The 27766-nt window shown below is 33.3% G+C and overlaps 2 protein-coding genes across 2 annotated transcripts in view; both read left to right on the top strand.

Moving 5' to 3' along the window:
* Positions 1 to 1801: 1801 nt before the first annotated feature.
* LOC311175251 (transient receptor potential cation channel subfamily M member 7-like) lies at positions 1802 to 6849 on the top strand (the record flags this gene model as incomplete). Its single annotated transcript, XM_084240156.1, has 5 exons — positions 1802 to 1822; positions 2105 to 2318; positions 4429 to 4553; positions 5323 to 5494; positions 6671 to 6849. The coding sequence occupies 5 exons, from the start codon at positions 1802 to 1804 to the stop codon at positions 6847 to 6849; spliced, it is 711 nt and encodes a 236-aa protein (XP_084096282.1).
* Positions 6850 to 7003: 154 nt separating this feature from the next.
* The window catches only part of TRPM7 (transient receptor potential cation channel subfamily M member 7), a gene marked incomplete at both ends in the record, with an annotated part of 53827 nt that continues 33064 nt past the window's right edge, over positions 7004 to 27766 (top strand). The window contains 15 exons of the mRNA XM_084240155.1: positions 7004 to 7029; positions 7702 to 7825; positions 9364 to 9436; positions 11895 to 11995; positions 15808 to 15942; positions 18496 to 18549; positions 19026 to 19166; positions 19443 to 19577; positions 20153 to 20433; positions 21460 to 21688; positions 23225 to 23380; positions 23455 to 23598; positions 24575 to 24703; positions 25545 to 25562; positions 26829 to 27107. Coding sequence (XP_084096281.1) covers positions 7004 to 7029; positions 7702 to 7825; positions 9364 to 9436; positions 11895 to 11995; positions 15808 to 15942; positions 18496 to 18549; positions 19026 to 19166; positions 19443 to 19577; positions 20153 to 20433; positions 21460 to 21688; positions 23225 to 23380; positions 23455 to 23598; positions 24575 to 24703; positions 25545 to 25562; positions 26829 to 27107 — 2025 coding nt within the window. The remainder of the gene's footprint in view (positions 7030 to 7701; positions 7826 to 9363; positions 9437 to 11894; positions 11996 to 15807; positions 15943 to 18495; positions 18550 to 19025; positions 19167 to 19442; positions 19578 to 20152; positions 20434 to 21459; positions 21689 to 23224; positions 23381 to 23454; positions 23599 to 24574; positions 24704 to 25544; positions 25563 to 26828; positions 27108 to 27766) is intronic.

Raw genomic sequence — 27766 nt, 5'->3', positions numbered from 1 at the left:
CCCCTTGCACCACTACGGAGGCCCTTGCTTCTCTTTCTTGATGGGAAAAGCAGTGCCAAATAGTGAGCCCACCTCTATTTTCCTATTCTTCTGAATCCTGATCGTACAAGTTTTCACTATGTTGGTAGCTCTCTAAAACAGATGCTGTTTATGAATTTTCTGTATTCTCTTATTCCTAGAGACAGAGTTAATCCAAAACCATATAGATCCATAATTGCTGGAAGTGGAATTCATCGTTTACTCCTAACAATCTTTTTTTTAAAAGTTTGACTCTTTTCCAAACACTTTATGTCCTAGTATAATAATAAGTTAAACAAAATGTATGCAGAAAGGTTTAATATAGGGCCTCCCTTGATGGCGCAGCGGTTGAGCACTGGGCTGCGAGGCTGCCCGCAGTCTCTGCAGCGCCGGTTCGTTCCCCAGCTGGCGAGTGTCCCACCAAAAAAAAAAAAAAAGATTTAATATAAAACAGTTACCATTATTCTTTTGTGTGTGTGTATTCATTTTATAATATTTCTTTCACTTTCTCAAATTGCATAATTTTTTGCTTAGAGTATAGGTTCACACCTCTTCAGTGCATACAAAACATTCCTGAGGAATTCGAGTTTTCTCAGTTTTGTAGAATTCTGTTATTTTGGGTTATAATATTTTGGGATATATTTGTGTGACTGCAGAAATTTTCCTTGATGTTTGAGCTCTGTAGAAGAAAGAGCGGTATACTATTTTGCAAAGAACCTTTCTTAAATCTTATTTAAAATGTGTTTCTTCTAATACCTATATATTTCAGATTTCTTATGAGCTGAATTATATAGGTGCTTTAGACTAAGGAAATGAGTTAAAGTGCCCATAGCAAGTAAATTTTGTGATGTCACCTAATAGAATGATAACTGTAAAAATACCTTTCAAACCAAGAACAATTTCCCACCGTGTTAGCTTATTTTCTATAGTATGATTTTTCAAAAATGAAACTGGTGAATCTGTCCGAAAACCTTGAAATAGTGATAAAATTTTTTTTGACTTTTTTTCAGTAATTGGTGGATTAAATCCCTTACTACTTCCAGTGAAGGAAACAGTCATCCACATTAGAAATATCTTTGTTATCTTACTGTGTGGTCACAATTCGGTTTTAATTTAATTTTTTTTTTTTTTAAGATTTATTTATACAAGCACTGGGTACAGTCAGAAGCATGGGAGGGCGAGAGAATTCACCAGGGTCAGAGTGGAGAGCAGAACAGGAAGACTGACGAAGTACACTGCTGAGGAAAGCAGTGGGTGTGGCAGGAGAGGTCTGCGTGCCATGTGGGACCTTCACCCGGTGGCCGGGGATCGAACCAGCGCTGCAGAGGCTGCGGGCAGCTTCGCAAACCAGCGCTCAACTGCTGCGCCACCTGGGAGGCCCCTAATTTTATTATTTTTTTTAAAGATTTATTTTATTTATGCATACAAGTGCTGGGATGAAGGCCAGGGCATGGAGGGGTAAGAGCATTCACCAGAGACAGAGTGGGGAGCAGCGGGTGAGACAGGGGAGGTCTGCTGTGACATGTGAGTTAGCCACTTGGTCATTGGTTGCCAGTAGCTTCATAGTGTTGAGACTTAACCTCTTGCATCACCAGGGAGGCCACAATTCTGTTTTAAAAAGGCATAGACATTGACAATACTTTCAAACAGATAATTCATTATTTGCCTCTTAATAATAAGTGTTATAGAAGCCTCCATTTTTTTTTCACCACTGTTCTTTTTCCCTTTTCCCATTGTCATAGCTTGCCTTAGTACTTCTCACTCTTTGAACACTCACAGCTAAATGGTAGTATTGTGGATAATTGTAAGTTGTAGTAGTAGTAATTGAGTTTAAACAGAAGAATAACGTTATTGATTTAGTTTAAAGTTTAAAAATTGGTGTGCCACAATTATAGCTCCTGGAGAATGATTTCTTCCAACTTTGAAATCATTTGACACTGCTTATTCCTAGTAGTGTAAAAATATCAAGAGTATCCCATGAAATCTATTTTGTAACAAGCTGATTCAAATAAAACTATTTCAGAGTCATGTAATGTTGTATTATAAAACCTATGAATTTTATTTTCCTCTTAAAAATCTTTTTTAGTATGTAAGACTGTCGTATGACACTAAACCTGAAGTCATTCTGCAACTTCTGCTAAAAGAATGGCAAATGGAATTACCCAAACTTGTTATCTCTGTACATGGGGGCATGCAGAAATTTGAACTTCATCCACGAATCAAACAATTGCTTGGAAAGGGTCTTATTAAAGCTGCAGTTACAACCGGAGCCTGGATCTTAACTGGAGGAGTAAATACAGGTGAGATGATGATTATACCAATTTTAAATAGTATGTTTGTAAATTTTTCCTAATTATCAACTAACTTGATGTTTGAAGTAAGTCAACATTGATTATAAACAGTTTCTTTGTTAAATCATCTACAGTTCCTAGGTATAAACTGTAATTATAAAAGTTTTTGGTTTTCATTTAGATTTTTAAAAAATAAATAGGAGCAGAAGTTGGCAAAAATTGCACAAACTTATGGTACAAAATCTACTCTCTGTATTGCTAAATAAATGTTTATTGGAACATGCCCACCATGCACATTTGTTTTTATGTTGCGAGTGGCTGCTTTTGTGCTATTACAGCAGAGGTGAGTTGTGAAAGAGACTGCTCTGCAATGCCTAAAATATTTTGCTGATCCCTACTGTAAAGTGTTACTCCAGTCACTTTCTGATTAATATACTATAATCTTACATTTGAAGTCTTCCCTGTTATGTAGAGTATTCCCAAAGTAAAACATAATTATGTAAATTAGCTTGTAAACATCTTATTCATTATCAACTTTTTTTTGAACCTCATTGCATGTTAGGCATTCTTCTGGCTACTGAAAATACATTCCACAAATTAAATAAATTATTTACCTCATGGAGCTTATATTCTAATGAGGAGCTGCAGACAAGAGATAAATAATATGTAATATGTTAGATGATAAGTGCTGTGGAGACAAATGAAATAAAGAGAAGGGATGGTAGAGGGACTACTGTCTAGTATCTAACCAAAGGTGACACTTGAATATAGATGGAAGGAAATGGGGCGGGGGGGGCAAAATAAAAATAATGTGGGGCAGATCATTTAAAAGCAAAGAAATGAAACTGGTGAATCTGTCTGAAAACCTTGAAATAGTGATAAAGAATTTTTTTGGCTATTTTTTAGCGTGTTGGAAGTACAGCAAGAAAGATCCACTGTAGCTTGAAGGGAATAAGTGAGGAGTGCTAGCTAGGTAGTATCAGAACATTTGGGTATGTAGTGACAGTACTTGGATGGGATGGCGTGATGAATAGTAGAAGCAACAGGCATAAAATACCATCATGGAAGGTATTGTAACCTATTATAAACACTTTGGCTGTTACTCTGAATGAGAAAGGAAAGTTAATAAGAGCGAAGATTACTTGGCTGATGTTTTGAAATAGACTGTAAGCAGGCAAGTTAGCAATTGAAAGACAGTGAAGATGCCACCTCCCTCATCTAGCTGAGGGATGAAAACTTAATACATTATAAAAATCAAGCTTGAATGATGCACTGGTTTGCTAGTGCTGCCATAACAAAATACCACAGGCTGGGTGATTTAAGTTTTATTTTCTCACAGTTTAGGAAGCTAGAACTTCAAGATGTCAGCAGGCTTGGTTCTCCTTGAGGTCTCTGTCCTTGGCTTGTAGATGGCAACCTTCTCACGGTGCCCTCACCCTTACGGCTTTATCTCTGTGCACATGCATTCCTTGTGGCTCTTTTCTATGTTGAGATTTCCCTTTTTTTTTTTTTTTTTAATAAAGATACCAGTCAGATTAGGTAAGAAACTTACTCTATTAGAAGCCTTATTTTAACATCAGAACCTCTAAAGGACCCTATATCCAGATACAAGTACATTTTGAGGTACTGAGATTAGGATTTCAACAAAGAATTTTTGGGAGGATACTACAAGATAGCCCATAACAAGTGATAATGAGGAGTTTACTGTTTTTTTTTGAATTGCATTTTTTATTTTTATACCAATTTTTTAATTTAGTTGGATAATGCTGGTGATTGTTTTATGTGTGTGTTTCATTTATTGTCATGTGTTTGTTTTTTTAGAGCTGTGTACAGCAGTTAAAAAAATATAGTTACTTATATGGTGAATCTAAGAAAGAACGAGGCCTAATAGCATAGCAAAAGTTAATTTTTGCATGTGTTTCAGGCAGTTACAGTGATTTGACAGTGTGGGGAGTTCCTCCCTCCATTCATATTTGGTCCTTTTGTATTTTTTTTTTTTGTTTACTTGTTGCTTTATATCTTATATGAGTGAAGAAAAACATTACCAATTGTTACATTACAATTGAGCACAGGATTGTAAACACTTTCATGTAAAGTGAATCAAATTTTGTATGCACAGGTGTAGCAAAACATGTTGGCGATGCCCTCAAAGAACATGCTTCCAGATCATCTCGAAAGATTTGCACTATTGGACTAGCTCCTTGGGGAGTGATTGAAAACAGAAATGATCTTGTTGGAAGAGATGTAAGAATTTCTTATATTTGAACTTATGTATACCAAAATTTTAGCAGGAATAGTGTGAATCAACTTAAAATATTCATGAGCATACCATATTTTTCAAATTAAGTTTAAAATGTGTTTTATTGAGATTTTCTTCTGATCCTTTCTAAAATGCTGTCATAGCTATTAAAATTTTTTTCTTTATAGTGTAGTATATTTGGTTTGCCTTTTTTGTGTATTTCACTCCTTTTCCATTCCTTGCTCATTGTTTTCATTACATTTTTAACAACTCCATGACATTTTGACTTTGTCGCTAAGAATAATTTAGGTTAAAGATATATGAATCGGTTGCAGATATTTATTGAGAGGTTATTAAAAGAAATAACTAAATTATAAGGATCACTTTCAATTATATTTGCAGTATCAATTTTCAAAATTCTGTGTATGGCTAGGAGAAGCAATAAGACAGCTGATTGCTTTTACTCAGGTGTCCTTTACATATTGCACTTCATTTGCTAATGATCTTATTATCTTCACATTATTTGTTTGCTAATTAATGTTTCTTCCTTTGCATATAATTAAATATACTGTGATAAGGGTCAGACTCTAACCCATTAGTGATTAATCTTTAGCTATTTAATAACGTGTTATTTGAAATATTTTTTCACAATTTCTATTTATTACTATACATAGTTTTATTTCCTAGTTGCCTACAGCTTATTTCAAAGTTATTTTTACTTTCATTTTATTATATTTAATCCTGCCCACTAACTCTACATTTGCTATTGTATAGGTGGTTGCTCCTTATCAAACCTTATTGAACCCTCTGAGCAAATTGAATGTTCTAAATAATCTGCATTCCCATTTCATATTGGTGGATGATGGCACTGTTGGAAAGTATGGGGCAGAAGTCAGACTGAGAAGAGACCTTGAAAAAACTATTAATCAGCAAAGAATTCATGCTAGTAAGGGAATTTAAAATTTGTTGTTGTTGAAACTATTCTGGGTTGTATTAATTGCTACAACATTCTAATGGTAGCATGTTCTTTGGAGTGCTCATTTCCTTTTGTAGCAAAATCAAGAATGACTAACTTGAGACAAAATAAAAAGACCAGGAAAAGTAGTCTGAGGCCAAATAGGGTACTCAAATATCAAGTTCAAAACCACAGTTTCATTGGAAACTGTTGTTTTGTTAATCCTTTTATAGCCCAAGGGTTTAAGAAATATTTTTAATTTATGATGTATTGTAAAACATGCTGTTGAAGTTCAAAATTGAAAAGTAAATGAAAAAACCCACTACTGTAAAGTAAGAATCTGCTTGCTTAAAATTGAAAGAATTAGTAGCTACTGCTCTTTGGTAGGTTTGTGTTAAAGGTTGATGTTCTTGATGCTGGTCTTGCTTTCTAGTCATGGTCAATCTTTCAGGTTCAACATCTAGATTTTTATTTCAAAAAGAGATTCTCTAATCTTGGGACACCACAATTGTGAGATCTATGACAAAGTGGGAATAGAAAAATTAGAACACTCCATTTTGATTATGATTGATAGCATCTAAAAACTTGGGTTTTCTCTCATTGCATTGCAGGTTATTATAAAAACAAAAATTGGTATTCACTAATTTTTTTTCTATTACTCTTATAAAGGTCTTGGATTTTATTGATCATTTACATAATTTTGCTTTCATCGTTAATTTCTATATTAGTGTTTCAATGCATTTGGAATCAGAAATACATTTTTAAATGAATCAAAATGTATTAGAAGCTTAATACCAATATAAAAAACAAACTGAAAAATAAATTAGTGTTATACATTTCAAGAGGTCAAATAGTAAAATATACAAAATAAGTTTTTCTTTTCAGATATATATATATACATACTACAGCATATATCTAATTATATATTGGATTTTCTAATTTTGTCATATAGAACAGACTTGACATAGAAATTTATACATATTTAATTTATTCCAGAATAGTATTATGTTGAGTGTTGAAAATGAAATCAAACGCGGTCTTATAAGAAATTATATTTTGGCTTTTATTTATTTATTTTTGATTGGGTCAAAAGTATGGTTAAATTACTTAATTTATTATATTTAATAGATTGGCTATTTTTTTTTTTTTTTTTTTTTTTTTTTTAAGGAATTGGTCAAGGTGTCCCTGTGGTAGCACTCATATTTGAAGGCGGACCAAATGTTATCCTCACAGTTTTAGAATACCTACAGGAAAGTCCTCCTGTTCCAGTAGTTGTATGTGAAGGAACAGGCAGAGCTGCAGATCTACTGGCATATATTCATAAACAAACAGAAGAAGGAGGGTAAGTGTATTAGCATAACAGATGTTTAATAACTATGTAAAGAGTTTGTGGTTTTTAGAATATTAGATTTATTTCAACTTTTTAACAATCTTCAACTATCAATAACAATCTTCACTCTTTAGTTCTAAAGGACAGTTTTGCTATGCCATCATAAAGGCATGTACCTGAAGTGTCTTATCCTCAGGTAAAAAACATAAAGTTGCTCACCATGATATTAATTGTAATCATAGAAGATTGGCATCTGTGTGCTCAGTTTGGAAATATTGAAAAAATACATGTTTATGGACAAAGGAAGATACAGAGTACCATGTATATTATGCCAGCTTTTATGTAGAAAAGAAGATGATGGAATAATTATTTGTATATAGAGAAAGAAATCCTGGAAAGTTATACAAAATAATAGTGTTTCCTCAAAGCAGTTAAGATGGAACTGAACAAATATGATACAGTGGGAATGAGACTTACTGCAAATACTTACATTTTTATATTTTATACACTTAAATATGTATTGAGAAAAATCAATAAAAATATATTTGCATGTTTAAGACATCTTGGTGAAATACTTTATACACCATGATACCATATCTTAAAATTATTATGTAATATAAAATGTGAACACTGATTTTGTAACATATGCCTTAAAAAAATTCAAAATAATTCAAAGAGAAAAATACCTCCCATCCATTTCTTTCTTATGATTTATAATGGTTGTCTCATGAAGGAGAAACTCTATCAATGTTTAATATTGAAATATAGCATCTTTAAAGGTTCTACATGGATCTCTCTAATTCATTTTAGATTTACAAATAATGGGAATTGAAATCTATGACTTAAGTAATGTTTCCTCGTATTCCAGAAACCTTCCTGATGCAGCAGAGCCTGATATTATTTCAACCATTAAAAAAACTTTTAACTTTGGCCAAAGTGAAGCAGTTCATTTATTTCAAACACTGATGGAATGCATGAAAAGAAAGGAGCTTGTAAGTAAATTTCAGCAGAATAAGCCTCTTTCCTCACAATTTAAGTTGGTAGAAAAATTTTGTTTTTGGATTTTAAATTTGTGAAATATTTGTAACCACTTGATGTTATTTTTGTTTCCTTTTTAAGCTGAGAGGCATCATGTAATAAGGATAATAGCTTTTATGTAATTGAAAGATGTATTTATACTGTATTCTGGACTGTATTTTCGGAGAAGGTTCATAACTTGGCCTTAATAGATAATGCCCAGGAGCAAGGAAGAGTTCTAAAGTTGCTAATGACATCTCTAAAATATAGTTGATGGGGAAAAAAAACTATGAACAGCCCCACTTCACAGTGGTTTCACTTTTAACAATTTTTCAACTTCACAGTGGTGCAAAAGTGATATATGCATACAGTATGAAACTACTTTCAATTTTGAATTCGGGCATTCTGTTTTTAGTTTGGAGTTCAATAAATTACATGTGCTGGTCAATATTTTATTATAAAATAGGCTCTGTCTTGCATGATTTTGCCTAATTTTAGGCTGCTGAGAGTCTTCTGAGTATGTTTAATGTACACTAAGCTAACCTATGATTAGTAAATTAGGTAGGTGTAGTAGTGTATTTTTAAATGTATTTTTGACAACAGTAATTTTTTTCTTTTTTAATATATTTTTTACATCATTGTTCATTTTTAACAATGTTTGCTTACCACCCCTCCAAGGTGTAGTCCCCATAGAATTTCCTTCCCTAGTGCACCCATGTACCATCATGTCAGTCCCCTGTGCTTCTTCCTCCCTCCCTCTAATCCCCCTCCCTCCTCCTCCTGCAGGATGTCTCTGGTTTATAATTGTTTGGCAACAGTAATTTTCAATTTACAGTGGGTTTAGTAGGATGTAATGATTCCATCTTAAGTTGAGGAAGATCTGTATTCTACTTTTAAGTGCTCAAATGAAAGGCTAATACTGTTTCAGTCATCTAAACATGGGCTTAACTTTTAGAGATAACATTTTTTGACAACTCAAACATGGTTTGATTTGCTGTTTTCTTTCATTACATTGATTTTTGTACTCTTTGTATACTATGAAATGAAGTTAAAATTTTGTTTTGGGGTTATGATAGTCTTTTACTTATGAAAAATGAAATTACATTACTTCTCAATGGTTTCATATTTCAAATAAATTGAAGAAATGTCCAAAACAAAACCGAACAAAACAGTTTTTTCATTCAAGAACATACTTATTAATTGAATGCACTTATGTTCATTCTGTAGAATTCACATAAGTAGCCTACATAGCCTCAGCCCATAAGTAAGTTACTCTAGTAAAGGATATAAGATTTAAAAAATGAATAGGAAGCCAAACACTTTGAGTATATTTGTCATTTTTATTTGGCAAATGGTACAAAGTTTAATAATTTTTTGTTGTTATTGAAATGAAGTTATTTCTTATTAAAAAAAACCCTCCAAGACTAAATCTCTTGTGTAGTTTTTGTTTTATGTCTTGTGTCTTAGCTTTTAAAGTGTAAAGGTGTAATATTATGATTTAATCTTTAAATAGATCACTGTTTTCCACATTGGATCAGACGAACAGCAAGAAATAGATGTAGCAATACTTACCGCACTGCTAAAAGGTAAGGATTTAAACCTTTTATTTGCAATATCTTTCTTTTTTTTTTTTTTTTTTAATAGAGGCATGCTTTATTTATTTGTTTGCTGGTTTGTTTGTTTGTTTTGTTTATACATGCACTGGGTACAGTCAGAAGCGCGGGAGGGTGAGAGAATTCACCAGAGCCAGAGCGGGGAGCAGAGCAGGCAGAAGGACCGAAGTACACTGCTGAGGGGAGCAGCGGGCGGCAGGAGAGGTCTGCGCGCCATGTGGGACCCTCCTCTGGTGGCCGGGGAGCAGCCGGGGATCGAACCGGCGCCGCAGAGGCCGCGCGCAGTTTCGCAACCCAGCGCTCAACCGCTGCGCCACCGGGGAGGCCCCTATTTGCAATATCTTTCACTTACAACCTGTTTACATAAAATAAGGCTTTGAAATTTAAATATTTGGACAGTGAATTTTTGAATGATTTTTATTTGTGAAAGACAGGATGCTAGCTTTCTTTGAAAATAAGTTAACTTTTTTCCTCATAGAATGTTTTAGGTTTATAGTGGGATTTATGCCACAGACCAACTTAATTAATTATCCCATTAAGAATGTGTCATATTTATAATTACCTTAAAAATAAGTGTAAAAGGTAATAAGGTATGGTATGAATTTACTCATATTTGGAAGTATAGAAACAAAGAAGTACAAAACAAAAACAAACTGTTAGAACATTTTCAAAAATCAGAAACTAAAATTAGGTGTCCAGCCTATGTACACGAATATCCAAATACTCACCTAAGTGGCAGGGCAAGCAAGGGAGCACTGTCTTGTCATTTTACATCATCTTGAGAAAAAGAGACTTTAAGTAACAAATCTCAGAAACCGTATAGGGAAAAAGATGATGGTACTATATAAAAATGAACACCAAATATCTGTCACATGCTTTCTGTGTCCTGGAGACTGCGCTTTAGTGGTTTTTCATTTTGTGATCTCACTTTATCCTTAAAATACCCATAAGAGGCCGATTTCCAATTATTTTCCTTATTTTATAGATAAGGAAACTAAGGAATGGAAGTGTTAAAAGTGGTGCTATAACAAAGCTATTGTAAGTGAATAATAAAAAAGTGAATACCCCATGGAAAACGACATGACAGAAAATTTGTATAAAAAATGTTAGCAGAATAATAGAAATGCTTAGGGAAAATATGGAAGAATGGTCAATGTTATAACTTTTCAAAAGCAAATTTAAAAAAACCTAACGTTTTATTCCCAACTTGGATATTCTGATATAACCTTTTTAGAAATATTTTGGCAGTTTATCAGTAATTTTATTTAAAGATTTGTTTTTATTTCTTTATCATATAGGACCTGGGGTGTAGGCCAGAGGTACAGAGGGTGAGAGGATTCACCAGAGACAGAATTGGGAGCAAAACAGCAGGATCTACTGAAATATACTGCTGAGGGGAGCAGCGGGCGAGACGAGAGATTTGTTGCGCCATGTGGTTAGCTCCCTGACCAGGATCAAACTCAGGCTACAGTGGCTGGTGATAGCTTGATAGTGCTGGGACTTAACTCCTGTGCCACCAGGAAGGCCCAAATAGCTTTAAACTATATATCCTCTTACCCAGTGATTTGGCCTAGACAAAATTATTTTAGTTAAATAAACGTGCTCAAAAATATACTCACAAAGGGCCTCCCCTGGTGGTGTAGTGGTTGAGCGCTGGGCTGTGAAGCTATCCGCAGCCTCTGCAGCACCAGTTCGATCCTGCTGCCAAGTGAGGGTCCCACATGGCGCACAGACCTCTCCTGCTGTGCCTGCTGCTCCCCTCAAGAGTGTGTTTCATCAGTCTGCCTGTTCTGTTCCCCGCTCTGTCTCTGGTGAATTCTCTCACCCTCCCGTGCTTCTGACTGTACCCAGTGTGTGTATAAATAAATAAATAAATCTTTAAAAAAAAAGAAATAATAGTATTTAAAAAATATATATATATATACACACTCACAAAAAATTCAAAATAACTTGAATATACATTAGCTGGGGTATTTGTTGAATAAATTTGAGTTCATCTCTAAAAGGTGTTGATATGTATAAAATATATGTACAGTTATGGAAAATTAAGGTATGTTATTAAAGTGCATAAATCAGATTATCTAAGTATTTTGTATACTACCATCCACTTTTGCATAAAGAAAAATATGTGTTTGAACTTCTGTATGCACAGAAAAATCACATGTAAGGATATTTTTCATACCCTGAATAGTTAGTACGATCTCTAATGGAAGCACATCTGTTTTTTCCTCGTTGTTATATAGTCTGAATTGTTTTCAATGAAAGAGGCTATGTCTTGGAATAAAGTCCTCAACCCTGGGGTAACCTAATCTTTCTTAATAGTGACTGGTACAAGCTGTGTAAATTAAGAATGAACGGGGGAGAATTCATAGGTATGCACATTTTAATGGAATTTAATTGAGCTTCTTGACTATTTTCTTTATTTGATTAGGCACCAATGCATCTGCATTTGACCAGCTTATCCTTACCTTGGCATGGGATAGAGTTGACATTGCCAAAAATCATGTATTTGTATATGGACAGCAGTGGCTGGTATGTAAATTATCTTACAAAATGTAATTGAATTAAACTAAGTAATAGAATATATATGTTAGAATTGTGACTTTGACATATTACCTATCTGCTAAAAGTGCACAATTTAGCTAAGTATTTTTACATTCAGATCCATTTAGAATTTAATGAATTTTGTTTGCCTCTTCATAAAATCTGTTAATTATAGGGGGTATAGAACTCTAAATTATTCTTAAAAACTGCAAGAAGCCTTAGAATAAGCGCTCTATATACAAGAAAATGCATTGTAGCAATTCTCTTATATGTTTAGACCAGCCTTCTCCATCTTACCAAATGGCAAGTCTCCTCCCAGTTTCTGGAGTCATCTTTTTTTGTCTTTCTCATATATTCCAGTCATTTCATTTGTAAATCTTTTCAAATCATCTTTCAAAACACCCAATTTTATCATCCTGATCCAATCTACTGTCACCTTTCTGTATTATTTTAGTAGCATCCTGTTTGATTTCCTTCCTCTCATTCTCTTTTTTTCCAAAGAGAGATCCACATCAGTTTTACCTAGACCACAATCCAGAGCTTTTATGATGACCCACTGTGTTTTACATCATTTGCCTTATTACTGTTTCTTGTACTGTAGTGCATATTACCACTCCTCCATTTGCTCTCTTTTTATGTAACCATGATGGTTTTGTTTGTTGTTTGTTGGTGGTTTTTTGTTGTTGTTGTTGTTGTTGTTGTTGTTGTTCTTAGAACATATCATGAGTGCTCCTATTTCTTGGCCTTTGTATTTGTATCTCTCTAGAACATTATTCTCCAAAACCCTACCTGAGGTTGTATGTTCTCCTCTATCTGACTTCTAACCATGTCTCCTCCTGAATTAGACTTAAACTGGCCGCCCTATTTTAACAGCAACCCCTATGGCATTTTTCCATTTTCTCTTTAGTTCCTATCACCATCTTCTTCTGTATACCATGTACTTTACATCTTTATCATCTCTCCTAGAAAGTAAATTTTATGAAAGCAAGAATATGTTTCAGTTTTATTCACTTCTGTATTCACAGTCTGGCACATAGTAAGTGCTTGAGAAATTTTTGTTACATGTCTAGAATGATTAGGAAGCTTACTCACTTTGAGGTATTAGCTAGCTTTTGTAGAGGATGAGATAGGTCTTTTCTATCTATATTAGGTGAGCAGCAAATTGCAAGAAACTATGAATTACATGGTCATAATTGTGGCAAATTTTATTATGAACATAAACACATTCCTGCATTTCTATATACATTGGTGTCATAAAAACTTTCTAGAAATTGTTAAGATGGGATATGTCAGCAAAGGAGAGAAGTTTGGGAAGGGGTGGTTTCCTTTTTTTGAGGTGACATTGGTTTACAGAGTTTTATTTTGTACCAGTTTGTGGTATTTGAGTTTCTTAAACCATGGGGATTGCTTTCCTTTATAATAATTTAAAAAATTGTTAATTGCTTTCCCTGTAATAGAGGAAGAAGCTGATGTTAGTGATGTCAGAACTCCAAACAGTAAACCAGCCTTTTATTTTCTTGAATATTTTCATTGAATTTTTGGTCTTCTCAGATATAAAAACTTGGACAAAGCCTTTATCTTCTGTGTTTATGTGGTTTTCTTCATGAATTTATCTATGTAAATGTTAACCTCTGATTTTATGCTTTCTTCCTGTTAAATGTAGTTTGCAGGACAGTTGTATGTTTTTCCCTCTTGATACCCTCTTGATAGTATATGTTGAGTATATAAAGGAATACTGCTTATAAAGAAGATATTTTTTATTAAATCTTTTTTTCTCAGATATAAAATTTTTGTCAGGTATTGCAATAGTTCTAATGCAATGGTTATAAACTTTTTTTCTAAAGCAAAAATTTTTTAATGCCCATTTATTATGCAAATGAAATTTTGAAAATATTATGTATAGTAAGAAGGCAGTATAAAACCTTATTGTAATAAAGAATGGAGTGGAAATGATTTGTAATAAAAATATTTTAATATGAGGATGTTCAAGAATGGCAACATTTAGACACAAATGCTTGCACTTGTTACATATAGAATCAGTGTAAATGCTGCAGTTATGAGTGATTAATACAGTAAGTTTGTTGGTAACTTAAATTCCAAGAAAGCAGGAAAACACTAACAAGTATAGGATTGGGAGTGTGAGCAGAGAGAAGGCCAGATGTAATAAAGAAATAGTTGTTAATGTCACAATAAGTAATAACAAAACAACTATTTGTATGTGATTAGAGAAAGAAGGAAATAATCTTAACTAAAATAGAAATAATGTGTCATGACAAACTACAGTTCATTAATATTGAGAACATGAAGAAGTATTATATTCTTATTAATTAGTTGGGCTTTATTTTAAAGTATAACATTAATATAGTTCCCTTTTATGATATAAAACTGAGTGGTGAAAAATATCTGAGAAAACCTGTTTTTCATCTTAACATACCATCATGTTTAAGGCACTCTTTTAATCTATATACTCAAAAATGATCTTGGAGTCACATCATTTATCCTATTAGGATAGATTGGAGAAAGACTTACTATAAGATAAGCTACTATAGAATAAGATTAAAAACCCAATGATTTTGATACTTTTCATGAGGTTTTTTTAATCACATTGTTCCAAAATATTAAAATAAACAGGTAATATTTGAATACAATGCATTAATATGTTAATAATGAATAGGCAAAATTACTCTTAATAAATTACCTTTATTGATGATATTTCATGAAATCTCCATGTATGTCTCCACTAATTTAGCAATATTTGATTTTTTTTAAAGATTTATTTTTATTTATGCATATAAGAATTGGGGTGCAGGCCAGAGGTGTGTGGAAATGGGGTCTGAGAGGATTCACAAGAGACAGAGTGGGGAGCAGAACAGGTGGATTGACTGAAAAACACCTACTGAGGGGAGCAGTGGACGAGACAGGAGAGGTCTGCAGCGCCATGTGAGTTAGCTTCCTGGCCAGGGCGAACTCTTGCTGCAGTGGCTGTGGATAGCTTCATAGCTATCATATTCAACCCCTTGCACCACCAAGGAGGCCCAATGTTTGATTTTTGAAGTCTGTTGAAGATTTCAATCTAAAAGCTTACAATAGATATACACGTCTGTTATTAACCTCAAATGGTATAAGTTGGCTTGCTGGTAAGTTGCTTTTTTTTTTTTTTTTCTAATGGTGGATAATTTCTGCTAAATTTCTGAGGGAAACTAAATACAATCTTGTCTTATATATATGGCAGTAGTAATTTTTGAAAGTTCTTTGTAGAACAAACCATAACAGTGCTTTGCTTTAATAGATGAGGCAGAATGACTGAATTTTTATTCATGAGTTGTATGAGATGTGGGAAATTTCTTTTTGAGTGAGAATGTCTGTTATATGGATGGTTCCTGGTAGCCTTTGACCTTATCCATTAAATGTTAGTGACAGCACCCAGTTATTGAAATGATCTCTCCAAAAAACCTTTCCTAAACATTGAGAACCATTGCTCTAAGATAGTATCCCCCAAAATTTACTTAATATGGATTCTCCCCCACTTGTAAGACTTGTACACTTGTTCTAAATAAAGTTCAGAGAATGTCTTTGGGGAATGCTACTCTAGAGAGGGTTTTCCATCTATTCCCTTAAATCCAAGTCTTTTATTTGCATCTTTTCAGTTTTGTTCTAAAATTTGTTGAGAAACAAGTAGATACAAATCCTCGGCACTTGTATTTCAAACTTTTGTACATATGTTTTGGACATATAAATGTTTTGTAGAGCTTTTTTATATTATAATTAAGAGGTGTGAGACACTTTTGATACTCTTTTAGGTTGGATCCTTGGAACAAGCTATGCTTGATGCTCTTGTAATGGATAGAGTTGCATTTGTAAAACTTCTTATTGAAAATGGAGTAAGCATGCATAAATTCCTTACGATTCCTAGACTTGAAGAACTTTACAACACTGTAAGTATGTGTTCAAATTCTCTGTTGACTACATTTTATCATCTTTGGGAAGCATTATTTTACCTGAGCATACCCAATCCTATATGTAAAAACCTTTGAAGTCTTGCTATATTACATAAAAAAAATTGCAGCCACTTTTAATATAGATTGGTTCTATGACTATCTGAAAGCCTTTCCCAATTTCTGGAGCCCTCCCCTGCTACCATGCCCACATAGGAAATAGAGTATTAGTCACCCTGTGTCACTTTTCTACTCCTTCCCTCTTTTCAAAATTATAAGATCTGGGGCCTCCCTGGTGGCACAGTGGTTGAGCGCTGGGTTGCGAAGCTGCCCGCAGCCTCTGCGGCGCCGGTTCGATCCCCGGCTGCTCCCCGGCCACGGGAGGAGGGTCCCACATGGCGCGCAGACCTCTCCTACTGCCCGCTGCTCCCCTCAGCAGTGTACTTCGGTCCTTCTGCCTGTTCTGCTCCCCGCTCTGGCTCTGGTGAATTCTCTCACCCTCCCGCGCTTCTGACTGTACCCAGTGCATGTATAAACAAAACAAACAAACAAACAAAATAAATAAATAAAAAACATGCCTCTATAAACAAACAAAAAAAAAATTATAAGATCTGTTTCCTAACTATGGGGTGGTTATTTTTTTCTTTACCATTTCTCCCCCCCGCCCCATCTTGGTGACTATTTGTTAACACCAAATTTCTTTGGACTCCTTTGTCTGGTGGAGAGTTGACACTTTGCTCATTTTTGTTATTCACATTTCATTTTGTTTTTCGTTCTCATTTTTGGTTTTCACATTTCATGATTTTTGACCTCATGGTGTCCCCTTTTTTTGTTCACATACTGTTTGGTTTTTTTCCCATTTTTTTCCCTCCTAAAAAGCTCCTGAAAACTTGTCTTTCTCACTTCATTTCAAATTTCATGTCACCAGCATTTGAGAGGGTGAATACTCTTCCTTCTTACTGGTTTCCCATGCTGTCAATAGAAATTTCATTGATTTATACTTTGAGAAACATTATCACCAGATCTTAGCTTTCTAATGCATTTTTCTATAAACTTTCTGTTTATTGACACGTATTTTACCATGTGGTCATATATTTTACCATGTATTTCTCCATTAAAAACTTGTTTGGTAGTTTTTCATTGTGTGTAATGCTACTCAAACATCTACCTTGATTTTCAAAGTTCTTCAACTTTTGAGATTTTGAAATTTTTTCCCAGCTACCTCTCTTACTTGGCCTTTTTATTCCCACTCCCATCCCCCATGTTGGGCCTCAACTACAATAACTAGCTACGCTCTCCTAAAATTATTAACTTTTTAAAAAGCATGTGCTGGTTTGTGTTTTTCTTCCAACTATTCCCCACATACAGAATTTTATTCATTATTTAGAACTCACCTTCAGTGTCATGCCACTGCCTTCATGAAGGCCAGTGGCACAGTTAAATACAATTATATCTTCTATAGAGTGTAAGTTTCTTTTGAGTAGGGATTATATTTTTATTTTCCCCCATTTTTTTTCCTTTAATAGCGTCTAGCACAATTATATTGAACTTTGTTGGCATTCTACTGTCTCTAGCGAGCAGATGTAAAAATTAAAAGGATTATTCATGTGCTGAAGTAAGGTTTATCCCTGAAATGTAAAGCAAATATAAAGCAATAAAAATAAAAATTGATCCCATTAGCAAGGCAAGTAATTTTTTAATTGTATAACTCAAAGTTATTAATAGTTACTTTCAGTGTCAGTTATTGCTAAAAAAATTTTTAGAGTTTAAGGTAAACTTGGGGACCTTCAGAGGCCCAATCCACCTTTTGAGAACTGCTGCATTAAAGTATAATTATTTTATGTAAAAGAAGTTATTTTTAATGAATAAACATAAATTGATTAAGATAAAAATTTTGTTGCATAGAATTCATTACAATACCAAATAGGTCAAAGGTCTCTCTAAAAAGTTTAAAAGGATATACTTTTGGTCCTTTTACCTCATTCTGGTGGAGTAGATATACTCCTGGGTATTTTTTCAAAATGACAGAACACCATCAAAATAAGATTACTGTAAAAAGGACTTGTGTTAGTCTGTTAGTACATATAAATTAAAGTAAGGTGATAGGGAAAAGAGGACATAAATGTTAAAAGTTTGTTAAAATAACTCAGGTATTGATGAACCTTTATTAGTGACAGAAAAAAAGATTCAGACATTTTAACGAAAGCAAAGATTGTACATCTCCTTTATTAATGAAAGAAATAAAAACTTGAATGTAAGATGTAATTGTGATGCTTGTAATATTGGCATGACTTTTAGAAAACAAAAACTTAATGTATTTTAATATAAGATAAATCATGTGTAATCAGAAATTACACATTTTGTTGAAGGTAAATGTAATATGAAATGTTCACATCCTTTACTTCCATTTTGTGAAAAGAACTTATTTAGCTCAAAAATAATAAAATTTGTACAACTATGTTCATAAAAGTCTTGTAATTAACTAAAAGACAAGTAGTCTATCTATTTCAGAAGAAAAATATTAGTTTTCTCTATTTTTTTTTCTCCCTAAAGAAACAAGGTCCAACTAATCCAATGCTATTTCATCTTGTTCGAGATGTCAAACAGGTAAGAGATCATTTATGTTTTTGAAAAAAATCATTTATACTTCATCTGTTTCCAAAAAAATTAAATACATCTTAAAAATAGCAGTAAAGTCACATTTTTTAAGAACAGGATAAAATGGGCTAAATTTATGGTCATCCGGAAATGCTATATTTTGTAGCATTATTTTTGAAGGAAAATGTAATTAATGCTTAGGTGCCACAGTGAAAATGGAATACTTGGCTCTTAGAAATACTCTGCCACTGGGCATGAAGTATTAAGTCAATAGAGAAATCAGATTAACTTTCTGCTGTAAGCTATAGTCCTGAGCCACAAAGGACACAAAAAAACAAGGCTCTTCTTGAAAGATAGCTACTGGCAACCCCAGCTTCCTGTAACAAGTAAACTTTTATCATTTTAGAGAGTAGGTACATTCCTAGACATGGCTTGGAAATAATTGAAAAATACTATCCTGTTTAAAACTAATTTTTTGTTTCCAGGGAAACCTTCCTCCAGGATATAAAATCACTCTAATTGATATAGGGCTTGTTATTGAATATCTTATGGGAGGAACCTATAGATGCACCTACACTCGGAAGCGTTTTCGATTGATATACAATAGCCTTGGTGGAAATAATCGGGTACGTAATATTTGGGGGGAAGCATGTGGGTTGTAAAATTAACTCATACACTTTGAAAAGCAAATAAACCTTATTAGAATGGTCAAAGTAACATTGTTTCCAAAAATATGAGATTACAATTAAGCATACAGAAATATTCAGTAAGCATTCTAAATCCTCAACAAATTATATTTTTGTGTGTGTTTGAGTATACGTGTGTACTTACATATAAATGAATTTTCATGGCATATCAGCATATTTATTAAATCTGTGAAACTAACAAGCTTTCATTTTCAGAGATCTGGCCGAAATACCTCCAGCAGCACTCCTCAATTGAGAAAGAGTCATGAACCTTTTGGCAATCGGGCAGATAAAAAGGAAAAAATGAGACATAACCATTTCATTAAAACAGCACAGCCCTACCGTCCAAAGGTAAATTTCTTTGAATATTACCCTTTCTGGATTTTGGGTTTCGTTCTTTTTCATTACTTAGCATTATGAAACAAAAACTACTTGCATTAGTAAGAATTATATTTTGGTTTTAGGTATATCTCAATTCTTCATTTTCCCATATATAAAAATATTCCTGGTGAATCAGTAATTCCATTAATTTTTTCAAATTAGCAGTCATAATAACCGAATTTTAAAAAATGTTCTGGTAAATGTTTAAGTATCTCCTTTTTATTCCATTTTTACTGTTAACCACATGTAACACAAAGCTGTTATCCAGACTTTTCTCATTAAGAATGTGTTTTATCTGATTCTAATTGAAATAGATGCGTTTTTAAATCTTGGAAATTCTTTTATGAAGGCTTTTTAAAAATGCTATTTTTATGGGATGAATTTTGAACTATAAAAAATCAAGTATGTAAAATTTACTGTTATTCTGATTTGTGCTTTCATATGAAGTTGAGGAATCGCGTAAAGGAAATTGTATAAAAATTTTCACTAACATGAATGTTGTATGACCTTACAATGAACCTTATAACTTGTATTTTCCCATGAAGATTGATACAACTATGGAAGAAGGAAAGAAGAAAAGAACCAAAGATGAAATTGTAGATATTGATGATCCAGAAACCAAGCGATTTCCTTATCCACTTAATGAACTATTAATTTGGGCGTGCCTTATGAAGAGGCAGGTCATGGCCCGTTTTTTATGGCAGCATGGGGAAGAATCAATGGCTAAAGCATTAGTTGCTTGTAAGATCTATCGTTCAATGGCATATGAGGCAAAGCAAAGTGACCTTGTAGATGATACTTCAGAAGAATTGAAACAGTATTCCAAGTAAGTTATGTTTGGCACATCTATACAAAATAGATCATATTTAAGTGGAGGTTGAAGTACCATGTGCTTAATAGGTATAGATATAATTTTATTGTTATAATTTAGAGAAAGCCATTTAAAAATATGTTAGTATTTTTAAAATTAAGAAGGAATCTTTGTTACCTATTAATATAGAAAAGAGGCTGTTATAGTTTGAAATTCAAGATAAATATTTTCGCAAGAAAGAAGAAATGTCAGAGGTCAGTTTATTAATTGCGTATAGTAGCAATTATATTAGGAAAAGTTCCATTTGAAATAGTACAGGAGGAGAAAGAAGGTATGGTTTAAGCTGTGTTCTAAGAAAATGAATTCATCTGGAAGAATATTTTAGATGGTAAAACTACATATGGAGTGAACTTTATGTAGAGTGAAACATCTCATAGAAGTACCTAGGGAATATGGGAATATTAAACTGGAAAGGTAAGTTTGTATGAAGTCTTATGAAAGAAAATAGGAACTGCCTTCCCCCCAAATGGGCTATTTTTGGAAGAGAGAAGAATATTACTAAAAATAACTCAAAACAGGGATCATATACTCACTTGCTGAGAATTTAAGACTCAGGTATTTTTCATGACTAGGGAAGTCCCTGTTCACATCATTCCTCTCTACTGGGTACTGACTCTCTTCTGTGTTTGAAATAGAGTTCTATAGTTATAGAGTTTTTTAAACATAGTCCTGTAACTTTATCAGTTTGGTTGTCCTGTGAGATTATTTTATTTTATTTTCAGGGTCAGGGGAAAGTGCTTTGTAAGTCAGCTTTTCAGTCTTGTTTTGTATTTGACATATTTTAATATTTTGTTATTTCCCCATAGTAGTAGATATCAGAAAACAGAGCTACTATGAGTATAAAGCCTCACAATTTGGGGGGTTGGGTGGGGGTGAGTGTAAATATTAAAAAATGGAATTTGTTATGAATAAATTTAAAAATAATTATTTAAAACTGCAATTTGATATTCTGACTATGTTTTGACTTTTATCTTTATATAGCGATTTTGGTCAGCTGGCAGTTGAATTGCTAGAACAATCCTTCAGACAAGATGAAACCATGGCTATGAAATTGCTCACATATGAACTAAAAAACTGGAGTAATTCCACCTGCCTAAAATTAGCAGTTTCTTCAAGACTTAGACCTTTTGTAGCCCACACCTGTACACAAATGTTGTTATCTGATATGTGGATGGGAAGGCTGAATATGAGGAAAAATTCCTGGTATAAGGTATATTTTGAAATAACTTGATATGAAGTGTGTGAATAGATAAAAAGAACAGAGGAATTAGCCAGGATGTACAGTAGAGTGACCTGAATTGTGGTGGTGATTGAAGGGGTGGTACTGGAATGAAATGCCAGTTTCATTCCTTAAAAGTTTAATGGCCTCTTTTTTTCCCCCGTATTCTTCACTCTGAATTCTTTTCTGGTGTACTATATAGTAATTGTTGCCACTGTCTGAGCCAGAAGAATAAGGGCAATAAATGGAAGTATTGGTGTTTACAGCCCTGAGTAACCATGAAAAATCTTGCTGCTTTATGAAAGAATAATCCCCAAATTCTCAAATTCAAGACATGCCTACTCAATTATCTGTTACTTTTAATTTATTTGAAGTATTTTGGACTGGTTTTTAAGATGTTAAGAATTTGGATAAGGGCCTCCCTGGTGGCCTAGAAATTAAGTTTCAGGACTATCACTGCTACTGCCTGAGTTTGATCCCTGGGCAGGGAGCTAACACATGGCGCGGCACACCTCTCCTGTCTCACCCACTGTTCCCCTTAGCAGTGTGCCTCAGTAAATCCGCCTGTTTTGCTCCCCCCCCCAGTCTTCTCACTTCTGCCCCTCCCCCCCCCAAGTCTTCTCACTTCTGCCCCCGCCCCCCTCATCTCTGGCCTACATCCCAGTTCTTCTATGCAAAAAATAAATAAATGTTTTTGTAAAAAGAGTTCAGATAAAATGTAGAAGCTATTACTTTAAATTTCACCATTTTGTTGTATTTTAAGTAAGGTACAGAAATGTAGAATGCAAAAATCAAGCAAGTAGTTTAACCATTGACCATTGTAAGTGGATAATAAATATTAGCCATCTGCTAAAAAATAATGGTAAAAGGCTAATCAATAGAAACCCAGGTACACAATTTATACTTTCTTGTTCTTTAAAATTCTGCAGCTAATAAAATTTTATAGAGGCACAGGCTGAGTAATCATGTTATAACACCAAATACTTGTAGAGAGATTTAGGATAAAATTAAATATATAATGATTTTATGAGACTGAGTTTTGTTAAATGAAATTTCTGAACAAATTATAATCTGATTTTCATATAAAGGCACGTCTATAATAAGTATTAAATCTTTTCTGTAACCTCATACAACTTTCAAATGTTTTATTACCCCTTAAAACAGTTCAGACTGGGTGTCTTTAAATGTAATATGTAAGTAAAATAAAAAGTTTTAACCTTTTCCTCTATACTACCAGGGGCAAAATAGCTAACTAATAATCAGGGTAATTAGTACTTTTTTTAGGCAGCTCTCCTACCTGCCTTTGACTTGCTGGTGTTTCTTTTCACAAAACTTTTCCCTTTGAAAAGCATTTGCGGTAGCTCTCATGCCCCCCTGTGACTATACAGATGCCCCTCTCTCCTTTTCCTAAAAAAAATCTGTCCTTTTAAAATGTCTTAAAAAAATTAGTGCTTCTTACTCCTTTTGCTATTTTCTTGAAGGTCGTTAATTTTAAAATGTAAATTTGTATATTTCTGAAATTTATAGGTTATATTAAGCATTTTAGTTCCACCGGCCATATTAATGCTCGAGTATAAAACTAAGGCTGAAATGTCCCATATTCCACAATCTCAAGATGCCCATCAAATGACAATGGAAGATAGTGAAAACAACTTTCAAAACATAACAGAAGAGATTCCCATGGTAAGAAGGAAAAAATTTTAAATAACATAAATTTGTTGTGAATAAACATACAATAAATATTATTTTCATTTTAGGAAGTGTTTAAAGAAGTAAGAATATTGGACAGTAATGAAGGAAAGAATGAAATGGAGATACAAATAAAATCAAAAAAGCTTCCAATCACACGAAAGTTTTATGCCTTTTATCATGCACCAATTGTAAAATTCTGGTTTAACACGGTATGTTTTTAAATTACACAATCATGTTTGTAAAAACTAGACTTAGGGGTCCTTTAATGTAGAGTCTATGCTAATGTTGATATAATGTCCATCACCATAAAGCCATATAAAAGAGTGATAAATTTGTCTTAGTTTAATCCCAGTTGCCCTCAGGTAGAATGACAAACACTAACAAATCTAATTGAAACAGGAAATTACTAAATACATACGTGGTAATTATATGCCTTTGTAAGGGAATAACAAACACTAATCCCCCACTAAAAATACTGGTAAAAATTAACTTACAGTGACCTGATACACAATTATAATTTCTTTGTACTATAGGATTTTGCAGATGATGTATTAAATTTTAGAAATAAACCTTTTGTAGTGTTAATTGATGACTTCGTATAGTTTTGTCATTAGTATCATAGCTTATTTCTTTAATCATCAGACTACATATTTAATTATTTGCCACATAATTGACTTTTCTCTTGCTTTATGGATGAACAGATTGTACTGCCAGGTTAAAGAGCCTGTTCATAGAGGGATGGACTGACTTGGAGAAATACATGAGATTAGCCCCTACTTTTAACCACAGACTGAGTGAAATGGGTTTTATTCCACTTCCCAGGAAAACTTCAGTTTTTCATCTTACTGTTTTTTATATTTGTTACTTTTAGACTATTTTTGAATTGCCAAGTAGGCAAAATGACTTTGTGCTAAGATGAACATTTGAGACTTGGTTACACCAACCGTTGCTTTCTCACCCACACACATACCTAATAACCTGAGTCTGATTCATTATGTTTCTTTAAAGTTCTGAAAGGTTAGAAAAGTTCTAGAAGAACTTTATACCCTTTGGACTATTTATATTTTGATTGATAAATGCAGTGTCTGCACTGAAAAAAAGTAATTCTAAAACTTTTAATGATTAAAACTGGGATATTTAACAGGGACTCATAATCAATGTTATTTGTATCTTTTGTTTTTTTAGTTGGCATACCTAGGATTTCTTATGCTTTATACATTTGTGGTTCTTGTACAAATGGAACGACTACCTTCAGTTCAAGAATGGATTGTTATTGCTTATATTTTTACCTATGCCATTGAGAAAGTCCGGGAGGTATGTCTAGTTTTTCTTAATAGTGGTTTACTGCATATATGAAATATTTATTTTGTTTTGGGTATATATGTGGGTATAATTTTAGTATAGAACTGTGTGCAACATATTTATTAACTGTTGAGGTATCATTGGTATAGAACACTGTGATTCAGATTTATATTCCCTTTTACACATAGGTTACCACACCACACTCACCACCAAGGCACCCAGCAATTCTGCCCCCAGCAATTCTGCCCCCAGGTATCTACTGAAAAATGTGAAAACAATTCAAAGGAACATGTTTGTTTTTGCTGTTATAAAAATCATGACAAAAGAATAAATACAGCAGTGTACTGTTAACTTTGTCATAATTACAGAGACTGATTTTTTCTAAAAATAGCCTGTGTGTTTTGATCAATGTTCATATTAATGGTCCCTGACACTCTTCAAAAATATTAAATATACTTATAGAAATATAGATTATAGATAAGTTTTTAATTTTGGCACTGTGGTATACTACATTGCCTATTGAATCATCATATAGACTTAGATCCAGTCTTAGAGTTTTCAGCTCATATTATAAATTTTATGACATCTTGTTTTAAAAAAGTAAAATTTTATACTTTCTAATTCAAACTGGTAGCTACAAAATATTTTATAACACTCTTAAATACTTCTCAAATTATTTTTTTCCACTTTACATTTAGAGAATCCAAGAATTACAAAAATAAATAGAAGGCATTGTACTCCTCTCCCACTTAGGTATCATGGGAATTTTGATTAAATAGCTTATCCTAAAGTATTTTAAATAACTGAGTGTTGTGGTCTATGTGTTTGTAAAGTGTATTGTTTTTATTAATAGGTTCGAAGAAAGAAAGTGGTTAGATGATAAAAGCAAGCTTAAAATATCAACTATACACTCATAAAATAGTTGTGCAAGGACTCATTAGATAGTAATAAAAATTGTTGCCACTAGTGGGAAGGGGAATTAATAAACTAAGGGAAAGAGTGGAGGAAGACTTTAGTTACTATTTTATAATACAAAACTGTAAATACATAGTCATTCACTTTCAAAAAAATTATTTTAACGTTAATACTCAAAAATAAAGATAATGCAACACTTAAATCATTGAGTTGTTTACTTTTATGCAAATGAGGCACCTTTGGAAAGTCCTCTCAGGACATAATTGTGTTTTTCAATGAATTAGTGTATTCTTTCCTAAGGATAGTCATGCAATAATTATGAAATATCTTATGAATATTCATTTTAACCCAAAATCCCATCTCTAGGACCCCTAAGGAAGTATTTGAAAATGCATAAAAATTTATACTCCAGGATGATTATTGCAAGATTAGTTATGAGTCATAAATTGAAAAGCTAAAATACCCAAAAGTAGGAAAACACAAATCATGAGATGAGATTATGTTACATCATTTCATACAAGAATACTATCAGGAAAACATTCTCCTGCTACATTTCTAATGTTAAAAAATATGTTACATACAATGTATTTCCATTTAAACAATAAAAAGAATCTGAAAATATGAAAAAAAAAAGAAAAATAACTTTTCCAAAGTATCTTACATTCTCAGCCTAGAGAACTGTGTTCTATTAATAGTATCAGATTGTTAGCTTGTGATGTGAATGACTGAGCAAGTCATTTGTGGGTTTTTTTTTCCATACCACATCCATGATATCTTACAGAATTTTTTTTTTAAATGCATCATTAAACACCAAGATTATTAATACTTTGGAATATTAAAAGATGTGATACTGTAGTTGAATGCTCATGTGTGTTTTAATAAGAGATTCATTAAGGGGCCTCCCCGGTGGCGCAGCGGTTGAGCGCTGGGTTACGAAGTTACCCGCAGCCTCTGCAGTGCCTGTTAGATCCCCGGCTGCTCCCTGGCCACCGGAGGAGGGTCCCACATGGCCCGCAGACCTCTCCTGCCGCCCGCTGCTCCCCTCAGCAGTGTACTTCGGTCCTTCTGCCTGCTCTGCTCCCCGCTCTGGCTCTGGTGAATTCTCTCACCCTCCCACTTCTGACTGTACCCAGTGCTTGTATAAATAAATAAACAATAAATAAATAAATAAAAGAATTTAAAAAAAAAAGAGAGATTCATTAAGTCTTTTTTTAACTTTTAGATTTTTATGTCTGAAGCTGGGAAGATAAGCCAGAAGATTAAAGTGTGGTTTAGTGATTACTTCAATATCAGTGATACAATTGCCATAATTTCTTTCTTCATTGGATTTGGACTACGATTTGGAGCAAAATGGAACTTTGAGAATGCATACGATAATCATGTTTTTGTGGCTGGAAGATTAATTTACTGTCTTAACATAATATTTTGGTATGTGCGTTTGCTAGATTTTCTAGCTGTAAATCAACAGGCAGGACCTTATGTAATGATGATTGGAAAAATGGTAAGTTGAGAGGCGTTTGATAATACTCATGGGCTTATTGATGCTTTTGTCTTACAATCACGAAAACATGTTATTTATAGTTTTACTTGACCCAGTGAATGTTATTTCATGCTTTTTTTGCTGCATACTCCAACCATGCCATAAGGGTATTAATTTTTAAAGAAAGTATTGGGTGGGGTAAGGTTAGAAAAACCATATTTTATTTGTTTTATCTTGAATTGCCTTAATTTTTAAATGCTGCTTGCTAGGACTATTTGAGATCAGAATGAAAAATATGAACTTGTTAGCGCCAATCTGTGAATTTGTTTTCATCTTTATTGCCACTGCCCTAGATCAGTCCCTTATTATCTAGTACCTGGTAATCTGGAAAATGTTTACTTACCACCGCTATGGCTTCTGTTCAGTCTGCATTATATCTAGAGTAATTATTTCAAAATGCAAATCTGAATACGACACTTCCTCTTCTTAAAAAATGTTTTAATGGTTTTGCATTATACCCATGTGTGGCTCCTTCTCCCCCTTTGAAAAACTTTCAATTTTGAAATAAGAATAGATTCACATGCTGTTGAAAGAAATTAGAGAGCTCCTTTATACCCCTTTTTAAAAAGATTTATTTATTTATACAAGAACTGGGGTACAGGCCAGAGGTGTGGGGGGGG

The sequence above is a fragment of the Talpa europaea genome (assembly GCF_964194135.1).
Source record: "Talpa europaea genome assembly, chromosome: 8".
In the NCBI taxonomy this organism is placed as follows: domain Eukaryota; kingdom Metazoa; phylum Chordata; class Mammalia; order Eulipotyphla; family Talpidae; genus Talpa; species Talpa europaea.
This window is presented reverse-complemented; position numbering and strand designations above follow the sequence as displayed.